Source organism: Oncorhynchus clarkii, chromosome 1 (genome assembly GCF_045791955.1).
Source record: "Oncorhynchus clarkii lewisi isolate Uvic-CL-2024 chromosome 1, UVic_Ocla_1.0, whole genome shotgun sequence".
NCBI classification, from domain to species: domain Eukaryota; kingdom Metazoa; phylum Chordata; class Actinopteri; order Salmoniformes; family Salmonidae; genus Oncorhynchus; species Oncorhynchus clarkii.
The window spans coordinates 65,116,152-65,137,199 of NC_092147.1; the positions used below are offsets into that span (position 1 = coordinate 65,116,152).

At 43.3% G+C, this 21,048-nt stretch overlaps 1 protein-coding gene across 5 annotated transcripts in view; it reads left to right on the plus strand.

Annotated features, from left to right (window-relative positions):
- LOC139410554 (KH domain-containing RNA-binding protein QKI) overlaps positions 1–21,048 on the plus strand; it is a 99,430-nt gene that overhangs the window by 74,854 nt on the left and 3,528 nt on the right. The window contains exons 5-8 of one of the 5 annotated variants that reach the window (XM_071155854.1): positions 11,669–11,756; positions 12,567–12,854; positions 15,427–15,501; positions 19,565–20,148. In XM_071155854.1, the coding sequence (XP_071011955.1) occupies positions 11,669–11,756; positions 12,567–12,854; positions 15,427–15,501; positions 19,565–19,581 (468 nt within the window). In that variant the 3' untranslated portion in view covers positions 19,582–20,148. Of the gene's footprint in view, positions 1–11,668; positions 11,757–12,566; positions 12,962–13,559; positions 13,907–14,433; positions 19,065–19,564; positions 20,149–21,048 lie in introns of those variants that run through there. The other 4 variants (XM_071155862.1, XM_071155868.1, XM_071155876.1 and 1 more) reach the window with 4 other exon arrangements.

A 21,048-nucleotide genomic window follows, 5' to 3' on the forward strand; every position in this document is an offset into this window, starting at 1 on the left:
CTGAATACTTATGTAAATAAGGTATTTCTGTTTTTTTTTATTCTTAAACCCTGTTTTTTGCTTTGTCATTATGGGGTATTGTGTGTAGATTGATGAGGGAAAAATGTGTTTTATCCATTTTAGAATAAGGCTGTCATGTAACAAAATGTGGAAAAAGTCAAGGGGTCTGAATACTTTCCGAATGCACTGTATATTTCGGACTCTGACATTGCTCGTGCTGATATTGCTCACTCTGATAGTCCTTCATTTCTCATAAATTTGTTTAACTTTTTGGATTATGTATGTATTGTTATTATATTGCTAGCTATTACTGCACTATTGGAGCTAGAAACATAAGCATTTCACAGCTCCTGTGATAACATCTGAAAATCTGTGTACGCGACCAATAAACTTTGATTTGTTCAGTTAAGGAGTTTGTTCTCCCACTTCTGATCTGTATTCTGATGGGAAGAGGTGCCCTGCGTAAGTAAGCCAGTGTGTTTGCCTGCACTGTGTGCCTCTGATCGTAGGTGTGCATGTGTGTGTGAGTGTTTATTTGTGGGTGTGTGTGTCCATCCGTGCGCGTGTGGGTGTGTCCATCCGTGCACCATTCGTTCCTAATGTACCCAGCTCATGTGAATGTAGATTACTCTCTCCTTTGCTCTTGCTCTTCACCCAAAACATCAATTGTCATTCACAGAAGTCATAAAACCCCAACCTTACTGGACTTGTGTGTACATCCTTCTAACCTTGGGGACAAGGAGAAGTATGTCCCATTTCAATGACCTAACACCATAGTTATGAGAGGGAAAGGGGCACATTAATACTGTCCTATTTTAGACGCGAGCCAACCTTAATAACAACCTTATCATAGTAAACGACCTTACCGCTGAAATTACACAATCTTACAGCTATTACAGATGCTATAGCATTCACTACAGGCATGTTAGACAAAGTTAGGTAAATAACAGCTTTATTATATTATCAGGCTTGTGTTTATACAGCAACTCATATAAAAACGCCCCAACAGGCCTCCTGTATCCACAAGAAAGCAAGAAGAAATCACACATGTAACTTTGCTGATGACGTACCTTTCATAAAACGGATGAATTGATATTGATTGATTGTGCTATTAACCTTATCAAACCACGTTAGCATCTCAACACTAGCATGTCCTTCATTCCATGTCCCAGACAAGTGTCTCACAGTCATCAGTGATGCAGTCGTGTCGAAGCATTCCACCAGAGCAGCCTATTAACATGCAGAGATCACACACAGTAACCTCATGCACTGGGGACACCACGCCGCTCTCTCTCCCGCTCTCTTTTTTTCTTCTTCTCCAAAGCCAATCAACATGAAAGCTCCATGCGCCCCGAGTAGCGCAGGGAACTCTCAGAGATTATCAGGCGAGATGCCGAATGCTTCCTTAAGTTTCCCCGGCTCCCCTTCACTTCCTGTGACCAACCATGACTTTGAATTCTCTCCCAGTTTCAAATAAGTGTGTGCAAGAGAGAGCACACAGTGGCTAGTTACCATACACACAATACACACAAGGTGGACAGATATACTTAGCTAGTCCTCATCTGTCAGTAAGTACACACTACCCACGTACAGCGCATTCGGAAACTATTCAGACCCCTTCCCTTTTTCCACATTTCGTTACGTTACAGCCTTATTCTAAAATGGATTTAAAAATAAAAATCCTCATCAATCTACAAACAATAACCTATAATGACAAAGCGAAAACGTTTTTTTTTGTTTTATGTTTGCAAATGTATTAAAAAAACAAACAACAGAAATACCTTATTTACATAAGTATTCAGACCCTTTGCTATGAGACTTGAAATTGAGGTCAGGTGCATCCTGTTTCCATTGATCATCCTTGATGTTTCTACAACTTGATTGACGTCTACCCATGGTAAGTTCAATTGACTGGACATGATTTGGAAAGGCGCACACCTGTCTATATAAGGTCCCACAGTTGACAGTGCATGTCAGAGCAAAAGCTAATTCATGAGTTCGAAGGAATTGTCCGTAGAGCTCTGAGACAGGATTGTGTTAAGGCACAGATCTGAAGAAGGGTACCAAAAAATTTTACAAGTTTGGAACCACCAAGACTCTTCCTAGACCTGGCCGCCCGGCCAAACTGAGCAATCGGGGGAGAAGGGCCTTGGTTAAGGAGGTGGCCAAGAACCTGATGGGCACGCTGACAGAGTTCCAGAGTTCATCTGTGGAGATGGGAGAACCTTCCAGAAGGACAACCATCTCTGCAGCACTCCACCAATCTGGCCTTTATGGTAGTGGCCAGACGGAAGCCACTCCTCAGTAAAAGGCACATAATTGCCTGCTTGGAGTTTGCCAAAAGGCACCTAAAGGACTCTCACACCATGAAAAACAAAATTCTTTGGTCTGACGAAACCAAGATTGAACTCTTTGGCCTGAATGCCAAACATCATGTCTGGAGGAAACCTGGCACCATCCCTACGGTGAAGCATGGTGGTGGCAGCATCATGCTGTGGGGATGTTTTTCAGCGGCAGGGACTGGGAAGCTAGTCAGGATCGAGGGAACGATGAACGGAGCAAAGTACAGAGAGATCCTTGATGAAAACCTGCTCCAGAGCGCTCAGGACCTCAGACTGGGGCGAAGGTTCACCTACCAACAGGACAATGACAATGACAGCCAGAGCTTGGACTTGAATCCGATCGAACATCTCTGGAGAGACCTGAGAATAGCTGTGCAGCAACACTCCCCATCCAACCTGAAATAGCTTGAAAGGATCGGCAGAGAAGAATGGGAGAAACTCCCCAAATACAAATTAAATTAAATGTTATTTATCACAAGTGCCAAATACAACAGGTGTAGTAGACCTTACCGTGAAATGCTTACTTACAAGCCCCTTAACCAACAATGTAGTTCAAGAAATAGAGTCAAGAAAATATTGACTAAATAAACTAAAGTAACATAAGAAAATTACATAACAATAACGAGGTTCTATACAGGGGGTACTGAGTCAATGTGCAGGGGTACAGGTTAGTCGAGGTCATTTGTAAAGTGAATATGCATAGAGGTGTGCCAAGCTTGTAGCGTCATACCCAAGAAGACTCGAGGCTGTAATCGCTGCCAAAGGTGCTTCAACAAAGTACTGAGTAAAGGGACTGAATACTTCATGTAAATGTCGTATTTCATTTTTCTATTTGTAAACATTTCTAAAAACCTGTTTTTTTGCTTTGTCATTATGGGGTATTGTGCGTAAATTGACGAGGAAAAACATCAATTGAATCCCTTATAGAATAAGGCTGTAAGGTAACAAAATGTGGAAAAAGTCAAGGGGTCTGAATACTTTCTGATTGCACTGTACATATCATGTACATATGCAAACACTTGCCAATACTTCAGCTTTGTTGTGATAGTTTAAACAAAATCTGTCATTTGAAGGCACAACCACACACACACACCTTTTTCCCTGTGACCCTCAGCCATGTCCTGTCCAACCAGGAAATACTTTTTCCCCGCCCAACCCCAGACTGTTCTCAGAATAACCTGTGGTCTAATTTTACCCTCCTCATCTCTCCATTGTGTTAGCCCGGAGACAAAGGAGAGACAGCCAAGGTATGTTGTTTGAACCTTACATAATCAAACAGACTTTTGTTGCTGTTTGGACATTCAATTGTGTAACAACTTGTTGACCCTAAAATCCCCCATATCCTCTGGGTTGCATAAGTCAGATCCTTCATATATTGTGTAGTGCAAATATAGTTGTTTAACATGGTTGCTTTTGCCACCGCGGTGTCTGGTCTCCATGGTGGCAACAGTGGGACTGTTGCGGTAAACATTACAATGTGCATTTTAACGAGTGTTCATCTAATTACCCAGCTAGGACAATTAAAAGGGGTGCTGCAACTCTAATTAACATATATATTGGATCAAGAGCCAATTACACTCATGAAGCTGTAATGCTGAGGTAATCTCTGAGGCGTACTGTGTGTGTCTGTGTGTGTGTGTGTGGTTGCATTTGCGTATCTGCGCACAAGTCTTTATCTCTCGTGCGCGCACGCGTGCGGATGTGCGTTTTGATGTTGCGTGCCTGTACGTACGTGTGTGTATCCACATGCGTCTCTCTGTGTGTGTGTGTGTGTGTGTGTGTGTGTGTGTGTGTGTGTGTGTGTGTGTGTGTGTGTGTGTGTGTGTGTGTGTGTGTGTGTGTGTGTGTGTGTGTGTGTGTGTGTGTGTGTGTGTGTGTGTGTGTGTGTGTGTGTGTGTGCGCGTGAAAACAAACAGGAAACTGGGCCTTTCCACAGAGTCTTTTCTCTGTACAGCGTCTCTGGGTCCTGTTTCTGTCTCAGCTAGAAGGGAGGGTGGGCGTGGTGCAGTGCAATGGTCAGCTCTACACTCCTGCCTGTCTACAGCTGCGCACTAATTAATGCAAGTCCCTCAGTGGGACTGTGTCTCTGGAAAGGAAAACCCTTGGCCTGCAGTTGACTAAACTCCCGGCCCAACTATCCCTCTTCTCTGTCCCTCATCAGAGCCTCTCAAATGGCTGATCCCATTAGCTCCAGTGACTCCCCCTCTCTTGGATCTGGTGCAAGTAGAGATGTGTCATAACTGGATTTAAAGTTTGGGGAGAAACTGGTTGTTGGGAAACTGGTCGGAGTGTCCGTGTGATTGGGGAGAGACAGGAAAGACATGAGAGGATGGCTGGCTGCCAGGACCGAGGAAGGAGGGGAGGGGGATGCTCAGAGGCGGCAGCTGTACTCTGGGAGCGGGATGCGTGCCTGGAGAGGGAGAGAGTGAGTGTTTTGGTTCCTAAGAACCAAAAGAGGGTTCTTCAAAGGGTTCTTTTATGAGGACAGCCGAAGAACCCTTTTTGGTTCTAGATAGCCAGACTCGCTTTTAACACTGTGTTATATCACCATCATCACCCAACTTTGCATTTGTTTTATGTCATTTACCTGAAATATACACATGGACAAGAGACACAATTGAATTAGAATTGTGACCCTAAATGTTTATTGGAATTTGTTCTGTAAAATAGGAGGAAGCGATAGTTGTTGCTGATCCTATTTTACAACATTCAGAGAGAGAGAGAGAGAGATCCAGTCTAAGGGGAAAGGGGTGGCCTGGCAGTCAAAGTGATCGTTGATGAATAGCAGCGGAATTATTCCTCTTTATGCAAGCTGACATAAAAAGCATTCTGCACGACCTGACCTGAGCAGGCTCACAAAAGAGGGCTGTGCCACTGGACACACACACACACACAGACAGACAGACACACACACACACACAGGTATTCTGCTTCATCACGTCGACAGCTCAACGCTCACGGTCTCCCTCCGCAGCAGTGGGAAGGAAATCAGTGGCCGACACTGAGACGAAGGATATCAACCCCACAACTCTGAGACCTCTTCAACCAATACACCTGATGATTCATTCTGATTGGGTACAGGATGGTATTTGATCCCGAACCAGATTTCCGATGGCAATGAAGATTGTATAGCGTGTACACACACACACACACACACACACACACACACACACACAGAGATAGTTAGACAGCACTGGGTTTGACATTACCTCTGAATGGCTGTGAAGTGACATCTTTTCTGCAGTAACATTTTCATGTTGTAATTGTGTTCTGTTCAGTAACTATAGGGATAGAGTCAGCCCAGTCGTCTGGGGTGTTCTGACTGTAAAGCACATGTACCTGTTGTAGTGTTCCCTCGACTAAACCAGAAATGGAAGGTTCAGTTATGCATGACAAGCGAGAGTTGTATCTCTCTTCCACATCAGAACAAGGCATGATGATTGAATCGTTTCCCCTTTTGAATCCCCAGCATCATCCTTTTAGATGTTTCCGTCTGGCATGCTTTTCACAATCTAGACGGAATCACATCTGAACATGCGTTCACCACTCAGAACGCCTGACGAGGACCAAAACCAATGGAAGTGGCATCTGCATTTAGCATAAATCAGTCGAACTAAAGTGGTGAAACCATTTTGAGCAAAGACATAAGGGATCTGTTGAAAGCGGCTTTTGAGAGTTAAATGCTACTGTAGGTGTGCACTGTTGCACGGCTAGGCATGTTAGCATGGCCATGGGATAAGCTGGATCTGAATTCATGGGTTCTACCTTCCCGCCACATTGGATAATGCAAAGCACTCCAAACCGTAGGCTCACTGCAGGTGCTGATAGGGACGGATAGGAAGCAATACTGCAAAACCAAGAACCAGATTAAAAGGGTTTATCGTCTGGAGCAGATGCATTTGACTGAAATTGACCTTATTGATGTGTGCTGCAAGCTACGAGAAACTGAGCAAGTGTAAACTGTAAAAGCACACTCAAACACACACACACCAAACACACACACACAAACACACACACACACAAACACACACACACCGAACAAATGCACACACAAACACATACACACACAAACACATACACACTGAACACATGCACACACAAACACATGCACACACAAACACACACACACCGAACACATGCACACACAAACACATACACACACGTTGAAGCACAACCGTTTACTCACAATCATACGCACACGCACACACACTCGTACACACAATGCTTAAAAAGAAATACAAACACACATACACACACATTGAAGCATACAACACACACACACTGGAACACACACACTGTGGCTGGCTGCTGCGCTACTGTGCGAGTTGTGCAGAGAGAGACAGAGAGTGGGCATTTGTGTCTGTGCTTGGCAGGGTTTAGCTGTAGGATCAGAAAGGGCCCATGGCAGCACTGTCACAGCAGGAGGCAGAGAGGAAGTGCAGTAGAGAGATAGAGAAACAAAAGAAAGTAAAGCAGAGGGAGGGAAACAACTTATAAGGAAGCGGTAGCAGTGTAATATATTCCAGAAGAGGATGTTGGGCAGAAAGAGAAATCTAATCAACTTGTCTACCTGACTCTGTTGGTGCCTTGTGATACATGTGGCTAGTTCTCTGGCTCTGTACAAGGACGATTTAGGAAGAGACACACAGAGTGGTGCACAGCCTACTCACAAGTGCCATCGATGACACGAGCACAGGGAAAACGCAACGAGCACAAATGTGACAAGTGAAAACAAATGATCTGCGGATAGCTAGTTAGCATAATGTCACAAGCATGATAAACTCGCCAGTAGCTTTAGTTAGACTTGATTGGCATGCGAGCTAGCAAGCTGGCTACTGGTAGGGATGAATATTTCCCCCAAAATCTACCAAGTTTCAATACTGGGAATAATTCATATTTATTCAGAGAGTGCCGGGAAATAATGCAAAAATCGGAAGTTCCCATTTAAAGCGTTTAAAACCAAGATAATGGTCACTATGGCAGTTTTCTCCCAGCTAAGACTGTTGCTGTGCCACATTGCTGGCTTGGCTGTGCCACTATGTAAAGATTTCACAGCAAGTGAAACTGATATTTAGTAATGACAGAGTAACTTTGATCGCCAAAGACATTGTTATGAATTGCGAAACAGGCTGTTCATAATTTTGTGTTCCTCACTTAATTCAGCGCATTTCAGCTGTAGGCATAGGCTATCTCAACGCAGAGCACGCTCAGAACGCACAAAGCACACTGTAGGCTATAGCGTTGCTGAATCATACAAACGTTGTAACGCCAGTCAAACTAAAGTCAAATGACCAAAGGTTGCTACCATTGCTAGATGACCTCCAACGAATGACAGAATATCTCAGATTTGGCAAAATCTAGTTGATGATTATACAGATAGCGGATCAGCTCATGAATAACAGGGGAGATGAGGAGAGGAAATTGTTTAAATATCAAGGTATCTTAACAGGGACCAAAAAAATATCCATATCTACTCTCATACCTTTTGTTGAGCACACATTCTCTACCGAAGCTCTCGCGTGCAGCAATACGAGACAGCTCAGAGAAGCAGGAGAAATGTTATGGATGTAATATGTTAAAAGTATGTTGATGTGCATAGGCCAGAGGTGCTTTGATAATGCAGCCTATGGATTATAGAATGAAGTTAGGGATTTTCATGCGAGACAGGAGTCAGGATTGGGACGATAGGAAAATAGCCTTTATATAAAGGCTATGCAAAACATTATGGACACCTGCTCTTTCCATGACATTGACGAACCAGGTGAATCCAGTTGAAAGCTATGATCCCTTATTGATGTCACTTAGATGAAGGGGAGGAGACGGGTTAAAGAAGGATTTTTAAGTCTTGAGACAATTGAGTCATGGATTGTGCATGTATGTGTGCCATTTTAGAAGGTGAATGGGCAAGACAAAGGATTGAAGTGCCTTTGAACGGGGTAATGTAGTAGGTTCCAGACGCACCGGTTTGTGTCAAGAACTGCACCTCTGCTGGGGTTTTTCACGCTCAACAGTTTCCCATGTGTATCAAGAATGGTCCACCACCCAAAGGACATCCAGCCAACTTGACACAACTGTGGGAAACATTGGAGTCAACATGAGCCACCATCCCTGTTGATTAGCTTTAGAGTCCATGCTCCGAGGAATTGAGGCTGTTCTGAGGGCAAAGGGGGGAGGGGGGTGCAACTCAATATTAGGAAGATGTTCTTAATGTGTTGTACGCTCCGTGTATAAGGCTACTATGTGAGTCAATAGGTAGATAATACAGTTGATTTAGGCTACATTATTGCATGCTAAATGTTTCTAATCGGGGATAGATGAGCAAACGAATAAATGAGCTACCACTTCCTCTTGTCCAGCCAGAGATCAATTAACCAAATATATAGACCGAGATTCATTGAAACAGAATCATATGGGTTGATTATCAGACAAATCACGGGCTTTTGGTCGGGTGTAGGACAGGCTGAAGAGCAATATCCACTTTTATAACATGCTAGCAAAATGTTCTCATCAGCTAATATACAGTATAAGCAAACTAAAATAAAGATGATCGTTAGCACTCGCATCAATTTAGCTAACATTGCCCGGAATAAACAAAAATCGGATATTGATTGTATCAACACAGCGCGATGGCACTTTCCAAATCAAAAAAATGCTGAAATTATAATCTAGGTGAACACACACGACTATTGCTTTAAATTAGTGTAACGGTTGGATATGTTTTTGGGAGTTTCAATTTAGGCAAGAATTTGATACATGCCGACTTTAATCCAATATTTTCATAATTCAGTTGATCATAACTAAGGTGAGTTTTCCTCTCTCTGCGTTTATTCTAGGCACAATGGATGTTTCCTCGCCTACTCACTCCACTGCCACCGCGTAGTTCTCAATACCAGTTTAAATCACTACAGTTAACTGTGTTCTTTCTACAAATCTGGCTTTTTTTTGGGTTGGGGCACATTTAATTTCTGTGATGTCAGATGAGGCCTAGGTTCGGACTTCAGCTCATTGGGCTTGGGTCGGACTGGGATCGAATTTTCAGTTCTGATGAGAACTATAAACTGCATTCTGGTCTCGTGCGCAGTCCGGCAGTGTTATTTAGGCGTGTGCTTTGAATTCACGGTGACTTTGTGTGAAGTAAATACACTAAACTAAAGGCTTCCATGCGACAACCCGTTTGGGTAATGTGCTATTTTATTTTTTTGCTGCTACGCATGTTGGGTATTTTGTGGAATTGCATTAGTGCTACATTGTGTTAAAAAAAAAAAATTCAACATTCTGGGGAATGTGAAGAGCGGTCCCCCTACAGTTCGGTGTTAATCCCTTGTTACCGGTATGCTAGTTTTCCGTTAGCTAGTTTCCACTAGCATCTAACAGCAGGAGAAACAACAAAAAACTGTGTTTGCGAATTGGGCACAGAGCTATGCTTTGCCCCTACCAGATCTGCGAGAAGGTTCTAGCAAGTGTACCCCTCTGTCCTTTGACTGTTGATGGATGTGAATGTCCGGTTCATGTCCCAGGCTCTCACTGACTGTCATGATTTACAAGTTCATTGCAATTTGCTCTTTGCCATCTGTTCAGTATCTGATGGAGAAGACCCAGAAGGTCTGGGCATTCATTTCAACACCCCAGGACGGTCCATTTACTCTGTTCTGGTACAAAATTATGCAATTCCTGGCTACTGCCATTGAAACAGAAAGCTAGAGGGGAGGGCCAGACAGTCATGGTCAACAGACTCTCACCATGGACACCGTGGACTCACTGATATGAGTGATAACACAGCACCACTCACTGGCCAAGGCCAGCAAAAACAAGCTTAAAGCAGAATAGAAACTAATAGTAATTCACTCTAGTTTCCTTTATTTATATATATATATTATATACTCTATATATATACTCTAGTTTCCTCTATATATATATATATATATATATATACTGTATATATATATACTGTATATATATATATATATATATATATACTGTATATACTATATGTATGTGAGACTACATCACAACTGCATCACACCTACCCAGACCCACATGCTCACACCCCAAACTCCAGCTTCTGCATCACTTCTGCATCACTCTCCGCCACATGGCCTCAAACTGCACCATTTTGTTTCTCTCCGTCGCCCCACACACCCTCAATATTTAGATAATAAAGTACTTGCACATCCACACTGGTTTCCATTGTGCAAGATTGAAAAATCTCCACACCTCCCTAATGTGTTGAGGGATATAAGAGGAGAGGCATGGAGTATGCCACTGTTTTGTCCTGAAACAATCCCAAAAGCACACTCACACACACTCACACACACTCACACACACACACACACATCACATTGATGCTACGCTGCTGCTCAAAGAGAATCGAACACACCACTACCACTCTAGGACAGAACTAGTACACTCTGTTGATTAAATACAGCGTCTGAGTGATTTAGTCCTGCAGTGCCTTTTCTTCAGAGACTTTTAATCACTGCAGACGTCACTTATTAAAGTATTGATGTTTCGATACAGGAGGCCTTTGAGTTATTTGTTGTTTTTGGCTCCTGGGGATTTGAGACTCGGCTCAGATTGTTTTCCGAAAGTACTTTTACTGTGATTCTATAGACACTGCACACACACACAGTACGGGGCTTGAGAATGTACCATCTCAGGTCAAAGCCTTTTCCTTCCCCTCATCTTCTCTTCTTTTCCGCATTTTCCCAAATCAAAGTTCTGATAAAGGGAACATTTTGCGTTACATTTTCAAAAGTTAATTGTTGCTCCAGGCGTTGAGATTAAACATCGCACTGATGTGAAAAAGTTGGACTCTGATGAACAAAGTGTTTCTCCTCCAATTCATTACTCTGGCAGATGAGCCGATTATAGTGGTTGTAAATATTAAAGATGCTATGGCAGATTACCCTGCTGCTGCTGAATCTAGATCTGGGTTGCTGCTGGATCTTTTTAAACTGCCAATCAATGGCTTCAGTACACAGAAAGGAGCACAAAGGAAACAATTCAACAATTTGGGTAGTTCAAATTGGTGGGAAAGTTTGTCTCTCTGTGGTGTAGTCTGGGAGGATACCATTTAGGGTTGTTCTGTAGATTTGGATGCTGTGTGTGTGTGTGTGTGTGTGTGCTTAGTGACTGTGTACGGTTGTCAGAAGATTATGCAGTGTGATCCACGTGTGTTCAGACGTGAGTCGCCATTCAATATGTGTTGCTGTAATTCCAGCACACTGGTGATCTTTATGTCTCACATACCAAATAAATCTGTCCATTAAATTGACATTTCAGTTTCCATAGACCTTCATCAGGTTTTGTCTGTCTGTGTTTTGCAGGCGGAGGGAGAGGACAGCCTGAAGAGGATGCAGCTGATGGAACTGGCCATCCTCAACGGCACCTACCGAGACGCCAACATCAAGTCACGTAAGGATGACATCACCGCTCCCCTTCCCAGTCCCCGGAGTGGGGCGGACTCTGACTGACACAGTAGAACAGCCCTTTGTGTGTCCGGGAGCTCATGGGTGTAATTCAAGCTGCTCCTTTTCTCTCACAACAAGTGAAGAGCGTTGTGTGTGGTGCCATGCACAGTGGCTGAACTGAACGGAGGGTGCTTTTGGCCACGTTCAGCATTCCCCTCGGTGCATTCTCCTATTGGGTGGCACTCGGTCGAGTCGAGGTCTTTGAAGGGGGGAAGAGAGGAGGTCTGGCTATGACTGGGCGTCCATTTTGTGTCGCTGAGGGAGATGCGTGCGTCATTCCAATCACATGGTGTTTGTCCTAAACAAATCCCGGCCAGCACTGCTGTGCCAGATTCTAACTCAATACTGGAGATGAATGGAGACCAGCCTTGAATAGCTCTCTCACATAGTGCTAAATGCTAAGGCCAGTGTGTCTACCAGTTTGTTTATGTAGCTTGTTTTCCTGTTTCTGACTTATCTGATATGCTTTGTGTCCTATGACATGTGTGATAGATGCTAACTTCTGTTTTGTCTCCTCCTTTTTCTCCCTCCTCTCTTCCCCTCTCTGTCTCTCCACACATCCCTCTCTTCCCCTCTCTGTCTCTCCACACATCCCTCTCTTCCCCTCTCTGTCTCTCCACACATCCCTCTCTGTCTCTCTACACATCCGTCACTTCCCCTCTCTGTATCTCCACACATCCCTCTCTTCCCCTCTCTGTCTCTCCACACATCCCTCTCTTCACCTCATCCTCCTGTGCTTCCCTGCTCACTCCAGCTGCCCTTGCCTTCTCTTTTGCAGCGAACGCCCAGGCGCCCCGCATCATCACCGGCCCCGCCCCTATGCCCCAGAATGCCCTGCGCACGCCCACCCCGGCCGGCCCCACCCTAATGCCCCTGATCCGACAGATCCAGACCTGCATGCCCAACGGCTCGCCCCACCCGGGCGTCATGACCCAGGGTCCCGAGGCGGGCCTCATATACGCGTCGCCCTACGATTACCCCTACACGCTGGCCCCTGCCACCTCCATCCTGGAGTACCCCATCGACTCCAGCGGGGTGTTAGGTAAGAATGCGTGCCCCTGCGATTGCCCCGCAGCCCCCCACCAACACTACCACCCCCACGGCCAGTGGAACCCCGCCCCCACGCTGATCCTGCGCCACACCTCCTAAATAATCCCTCCCCCCAGTCAGCAACAGAAAAAAACATTCCAGCTCTTTACTGCATCTTTCTTTTCACTGTCACGAGACACTTCTCTCATCTAAAAAGCCCTTTAAGTAATGTGTGCATAAATAAATAGGCTGTTAAGTGCTCCACTGGCTCGATGTGAATTATAAGAGGGAGCTGTTTTATTTGGGAAAAGGTCCTTACCCTCCTCTCTCCCGGTCCCCGCATACACACGTGGCCCTATAGCTTTGAAAAAGCCACTTTAGAAAATCAGATTAGAAATATCATATTACCAACACAACGTGACTCCATTAAGAATGCTCCCAAAGGCACAGTGTAAACCTGAACTGCTATCAATGCATCAAAATGCCAACAGCAGCTTGTCCAATTGGGTTGAGCACATTCTAAATAGTCCGTCTGTACCGTGTCAGCCCATAGCAGCCAGTTTTCTGCCCAGTGCAGTGGACCAAGCCTCCAACTGTGTGTCTGGGTGAAGGGAGATGGGGTGTTACTGTGAGGAGAGGGGCGGGGGGTGGAGGTCGAGGAGCGGCGGAGCCCGGCGAAGATTTCACCCTGTCTCTCTCTCTTGTGTAACCAATACAGCGTCCTCAAAGGCCGAAGAGCTGCCCCTCTACCTGGGGTTTCAGACCTGTCACTTTCCCATCACTGTGCAGCGAGGAGAGCCCTCCAACCGGCCTCCCTTTTAAAGAAACACCCCCTTCCCTCCCTCCTTCCCTCCATCCCCTCACACAACACACACACACCTCCTCCCCCCCCCCCCCTCTCCCTCCCCGCCACCACACGTTGGACTGGTCGAGGATCGGCCCTCTCTGAACAACCACAAGCCACATGGGGAAGCCTCGGCCCTTCCTCTTTGAACGTCTGTTCAAAGTGACGTGTGTGTTACTGATCAACCCTTTTTCATTTCCTGTCCTGATGATGATGATGATGATGATGATGATGATATATCTGTGTATGATGATGAGGGAGAATAAGCACTGAGCCCCACACTGCTGGAGACCTCCCTTGGGCCGGGGTCCCCCGTCACCCTCTCTCTTGGGTGTGGTTCTGGGGCATCGGGAGAGGTAACATGAGGTGAGGGGTCAGCGGAGGTCGGGACAGAGGGGTTACGGAGCCAAGGGAGTGGTGGGTTTGTGTTGGTGACGAGGTTAAAGCATCTACTGTAGGCTTGACAGGCTTTATTCACAAAGGGATTTTAGGACTTTCTGTCCCAACACTGACAGTCTTTACTTCACTCTTATCATAATATTCACCAAATTATTATTTCAGCTGAAGTGTAGCCACTCGAAACAACAGGAAGTGAGTGAACAACATGGCCCTTTTGTATCGAGGTTTTTTGTATCGACTCAAAAGGAATGTCCTAAAATGGCTTTTGGAATAGGGCCTGGTGATGCTTCTCAAAGGGCCGCCGGACACTCCTGGCACTAATTCCCGGTTCCCTTCCTTTATTCTATAGGTGTGGCTTTCCCCACGAAAGGCTAAAAGAATTTCAAGGATCCTTACTGAGCCCCTCATTCGATCTGTTAACACACAGACACTTTTGTTTCCCCAACGGCCTCTTAGTATATCGAACCATGAGTCAGGCCTATAGCAGTCAGACAGACAGACCCCCTCACTACTGATGTTTACACTGGCCCAACCTCCCCAAAGAGGCACAGCTCTTTATACCATGCATGATGTGTGTGTGGTGGTATGTGCATCCTGTACACATGCAGCCACACATGTATATGTTGTTCCACTGACTGCTATGTCTGGGCTTGAGAATCTCTACAAATACTGTCTCGCTTTACTAATCACTTAATTCATTGCCTTTTTTCTTTCTTTTTTTTTAATAAGAGATGTTACTTTTTTTATTACTGCAAATGTGCCTAAAAGCTTTCGTCTCTGGGCTTTAACCAGAGAGTGAGTGATCAGTATTATATTTCAAACGAATAACTAGAGAGATGCACTTCCTGATGCTCAACCTGAGATTATGTGACTAGTAAAGCTCCCCTCTGTGTGTGTGTGTGTGTGTGTGTGTGTGTGTGTGTGTGTGTGTGTGTGTGTGTGTGTGTGTGTGTGTGTGTGTGTGTGTGTGTGTGTGTGTGTGTGTGTGTGTGTGTGTGTGTGTGTGTGTGTGTGTGTGTGTGTGTGTGTGTGTGTGTGTGTGAATGCATAAATGCCTAATGTCTGTGAATCTGTAGCAAGGACTCGAGTAAACAATGGATCCTTACAGTCATTGCTACTCCATTGTCATGGATGTTACTAAGTCCAATATTTCTCCTTGTTGCAACAAAATATATAAGTATAATTTGTGCCTTAACATGTATTTCTAATGATTTTTCCTAATTTTGTTAGATGTTTGGTCATATATATAAGCCTTTATGATATGATGAATTGAATTGATGGAAATGGTGAAGGATGAAATGACCTAATCCTTGTTTTGGTCATGTTGTTGCAATCCGAGCAGGTGCAGTGACTACTAAGGTTCGAAGGCACGAACTGCGGGTCCATCCTTACCAAAGGATAGTGACCGCAGACCGAGGTTAGTTTAGCTCCTATGCTTTTGTGTTTTTATTGCTAATGCCTGCTCACTGTTGGTCCTGATCTGTTTTGCAATATGTACAAATTGTTAAGCTAGTCGTCCCAGTTTGTGATGTGATGCAACATACTGCACCCCCTTCCTACTCTTGGCCTCTGAGAAGGTTTATTTAGGTGATTCTGAGGAATAGTGACCACAACACTGTAGGATAACGATGCTTTTGCTATCTAGGTAGAGACACAAACACGCATACCTGCATTTATAAAACAAACTACTCCACTCCATTATTTCGATGACTTTATGAATCTGACATGATGTTGATGACAGATAATGGACTATACCCCTTCTAAAAGAAAGAAGATGCAATTATCTGTGTTTTAGTTTCCCCCTCTGTTGAACGAGAAGTTTGCAATTTTATGCACTTAAGTCTTCAACTCCTTATTAAGTGGATAATGTAACACTATAATTGATCAAGTAGTCCATTTGTATTTATTTGTTTGCGGAAATTACTTTTTGGAGAATCTGACCCATTTTATTGTCAAAGACAACACAAAGTGGGTGTAAACCTGTCATGTCCTATTTGTTTTTTGTTTTCACTGTCTAATTGGACTGCAGTAGCTTCCCATTTTTACTACAGTAATTTAGATACAAAATTCAATTGTTTATTTAGTGTCAAAAGTCTCAACAGCGGCCTTATGAGTAGAGAGGGGTGGACACGTGGTGGGCTTTAGTCTGGAAATAGCTTCTTCTGCAGATAGGTAAACAAACACAACTGCCAAACCCTTTACTCTCTGAAGTCTACCCATTTCCTGCCCTCCTTTTTTTTAAGTCCATGCAGAACTTTTACTACCCTTACTGAATAATTGAGAATAATTGAGGAAGTTATTGGAGAGGGAACCATGTGTGAAGTTACACAGGCAACTAGGAATTTGCGGGATCTGTAGTCTACAGTGTCTTCTCTTTTTTCATCCTTAGACCTCAGTGCTTCAAACAACAAGTGTGCCTTGTACATGCACACACTGTGTATCATCACATTTACATTTCATTACAGATAATTACTCGTACCTAATCAAGGAAACGGTTGCAATGTGCCAGGGGATTTGATGCCAATGCCAATTGAAAACAGCCGACAAGCAGTGTATTTATCAATACGGCTACATTTTAGTACATACATTGAAATAGAACAATCCAGAGAAATTAAATGAAAGTTCAATAACCAATTAATTAATCACCTTTTTTTTTTGCTGCTAAATGATATGGAACAATTAAAGAGAGAGTTCACCCAAATTACAAAATAACATATGGGTTTCTTTACCCTGTCAGCCGTCGGACAAGGTATGACACAGCAACACATGTTTTGGTTTAGTTTCCCTGACACTGTGTCCACAGTAATCCATTTTGTAATTTGGGTGAACTATCCCTTTAACATATAGCACTGTATGTTCATCATGTACAGTCATAGTGTCGCACTTTATACGTTGTTGGACATTGCTTGAATCCTTATACTTTTAAAAAGAAAACGTATTTATGCCCATCATCAACATGACCCGTCACAGTAATGAGTCAGTGATCAGATACACACAGTATATTATACAGACTGTATCTAAGGATATTCAGATTTCACTGTAGAGCAGACTGTGAATTGCCTCTGAAAACATTACAGGCCGAATCTGCCCTAAAACAAATAAGTAATGTCAAAAATAACTGTAACATGGAGTTCCTTAAGAAGTGCATATTATTACTAAAAGGTCAAACCTTAATCAACAGTAAAACAAAATCTGATAATGGTAACGGATAGGTAACACTGACATAATTAATGAGAAACCAACATCAGATTCAATTGCACAAAGGCCTGTATTTAATCTACCTCTTCATAGGTTTGGCCCCATACTCTGATTAACAGTTTTACAACATTAAGAGTTTGGACAACACTTTATCCAAACATTAAGGTAATACAATATAATATGATTGACATTTGTGATTCAGTGCGGTTCGGATGGTGAACCATGAGGCAGGTGGATTGAATGCAGGCCAACCAGTCAAACCTGTGTGTTTAGAGGCAGGCTGTCTCTGATGGAGGCAGGGGAGGAGGCAGATGTAAAATGGCATCTGAAATGTGGGTTTCTTTATCAGCTCACGTTGGCAAAGATGTTGAACAGTCTCAGTATAGTATCAAATAAGTGCATCAATTGGGTCTAGAGATTTATACAGTATATTCCGATTTAGATTTTCCTCTGGACATTTTACAGTGCATTTGAAAGCGTTTACAACAGCTCTCAACGAAACACATGTTTTCTCAAACTCTCAGTACAGTACGATTTACAGCCTCTTGTCAATCTGGTGAAGAAGCCACACCTTTCTGTTTTCTTTACATCTGTTGCACTTTGCTTCGTTTGAAAAGAGAGACTTTACGCCACAGAACTTATTTTGCACTGAATGATTTTAAAAAGTTAAAAGCATTATTTTTATTTTTTTTTAAATCTCTTCTGCTCCAGTCAGAAGGGCAGACATGTTTAAAAAGTGACAACTACGACAAACCTCAGACGATGAAATAAGTAAATGAATACATGTATGATCTAAGCTGAAGAAGTCTTAAACGGACCACTGTGGAGTGGAAAGAGAATTCTAGGGTTCCACTTTATGGGTGAGAAATTGCCAGAGTATGAATGCATTTATTGAGAAGGGAAAAAAAATCACCTTGAGACATTTTTTTTAACGTTTTACTGTAAGCTTCTTTTTATTTGTTGTTGTTGCAAAGAAAATAGTATATACTTGTGGCTTCTTGAAATATATATATAAATATATATATTAAAAATATAAAGCAGGAATGTATATGAAATGTCAGATTTTACTTGTATTTTGCAAAGAAATAGCCAGGATTATTCTAGAGGGCTATTTGTAGGAAAGACACATAGCAGCTTTATAGAACCACTTTAGAAAATGTCCTATATTTTTGAATATATTTTAGGGCTTTATACAAAAGACAGGACCTTTTCAGTGTTTATATGCAAGTGCATTTTATATTATGTGTCCTGTGAAATGTCTATTGTCTCCTAAGCTGAGGGTACCGGCTGAAGTGACAGCTTTAGCATGCTCACGGCTTCAACTTCCATGGCTAGTGTGCTATTCTAGAAAATACCATGTAGTGTTGCTTTGTACCATTAAGGCAAGGATTTTCATGTTTGTTGTAAATAGAAAACATACTTTAAAAAGGCAATAAAAAATTATATTGAGTAAAAAAAAACTATACACACTGTTTTGGCCCTAAATGATTTTGTCCACAATGATGTGGTCTTCTTGAATTTCTCATTGTATCCTCTCTAAATTCATTTATTCTATAACAATAAGACTTATTAATATTCGTTTCCATCACTACTAGCCGCTTGACTCTTGAACCTCTGAAGGGCTCTAATGACTCTTAACAGTCAGTTAACAATCATTTTACTGACTGTTGTCCAAGACTATTCCTTCCTCCATCTCATTTTGATCTTTTCTTCTGCCTTGATTTACTGTCTATTCACTTGACTGCTACTAACAATTAGACATACTGTTATTGTCTTATTTAAATTTCCTCCTTTTTAACATTTGAGCTATGGGGGGGGGGGGGGGGGGCTGTCGTTCATATTATGTAAAATCATGCTTTCATGATTTTATGACACTGTATTAAAATAGATGAAGAGTTATTCCTGAATTATTGGATTCAATCAACCCACCATATGAATTGTCCTGTATCTATACTAACAAAAGAATGCATTCCTTTTTTTTTCCTCCTTTTTTTTACACAACGTTCTTGCTCCAGCGCTCTGGCTTTGGTCAAAGGTGTTGTGAAAGATATGGAAACACATTGTGACACGTGTAAGTTGGTCAGTCCCAGTTATGGAGAAATCGTATGGTGGGTTGAATGGATGCAAGGTATAGCTCTGATTGGTTAAATCATATTGTCATCCTGCTGTCACTAGCCGAGACTAATCTCCTCTCAATCTTTGTTCTTTCCTTTCCTTTTTGTTTCTCTCCTTTATTATTTTTCTCTCCTTTCTGTTTGTTTGTTTCCTAACCCGTCCCCCAGCCGCCACTGGCAACTAACCCCTGACCTTCTGACCTCTGAACTCTTCACACATGATGACCTGGCCATTGCCTGCCCGCAGATCAGTTCTCCGGTAGAAAGAAAGAACACATAAAGCAGCCTTGGCTTGTTACAGTCAGTCATGGCACAGCTTCTCATCAGCCGAATAATGGACACACTATAATGGCTTGGCGGGCCACTTCTGCCTGCCCTGTCTGCTTAATAGGGGGACTGACCCTGGCTCTAGACCTGCACTGAATCATTGTTAAGCAATAAGGTCTGAAATGCCCCCTCTGAGCATCACTGAACGAGTCCCCAGCCAGGCAACTTCCAAACACACCACACCATACTCTAAAACACCCTGGTAACGGCTGGTCGCCTCATCCGGACTGAAGATGAAGAAGGTCGGCACCCTCCCACCCCTCCGACCGCCCAAACCCACCGTACGCATGTCGCCCAGGTGACTTTCCCACTGTCATGGTAACGGAGCTGGCTCTGAATGTATAGCAGCGCGGTGAGGCCTTCCCGAGCAGAGTGCATGCACCTCTCTCTGTCTCTCCCTCTCTCTGTCGCTCTCTGTCGCTCTCTGTCTCTCTCTCTCTCTCTCTCTCTCTCTCTCTCTCTCTGTCTCTGTCTCTGTCTCTCTCTCTCTCTCTCTGTCGCTCTCTGTCTCTCTGTCTCTCCCTCTCTGTCGCTCTGTCTCTCTGTCTCTCTGTCTCTGTCTCTCTCTCTCTCTGTGTCGCTCTCTGTCTCTCTCTCTCTCTCTCTCTCTCTCTCTCTGTCCACCCATATATCCTTGCCAACTGATTACCCCTCTCCCTTCACTGACTCTCTATGAAATCCTGGTTCTGTTATGAAATGGAAATTGGGGGGGGGGGGTTCATTCTAGCAGGACTTGAAGAGAGACTAGGGGTCAAAAAAGAGTATCAAGCGTATAGAAGGTGGAGTACCTGTCCCGTTACCTGGCATTGTTGTTGTTTTTCTACCATGAAGGAAGATCTTGCAGTCAACTGTTTTTTTTAGGATGTTAAAGCCATGCTTGCCTATCTGCTGTACAAATGTATTGAAATTGTAGATACATGTGTAAAAATGGGGGAGAGAACACCTATGTAAAGAAAATAGACACTTTTATTATACATGGGTGCTCATGGCAAAGAGAAATATCTATTTTTCAAAAACATAGTCTTTTATATCTTCAAGTATTGTAAAGAGAAATTAAAAATTAAACCCTTTATGTCATGAAAACAATCCTGTTTTCTTTCTGTGGATGGAGAGGTGAAGACCAAAACAACCTTTCATTTGATTTCGGGGGTTGAGCATTTAACTGAAGTGGAAAAACAACAAAGTGCCTTATTATGGTTTCTGATATCTGAATGTGTCATCCTCAGCCTTTAAGCTGCAGGCCAGGTCAGTACACACAGTCTGTCAGCCACAGAGATGCCCTTAGACGGAGTCAGTCACCTCAGCCTTTAAGCTGCAGGCCAGGT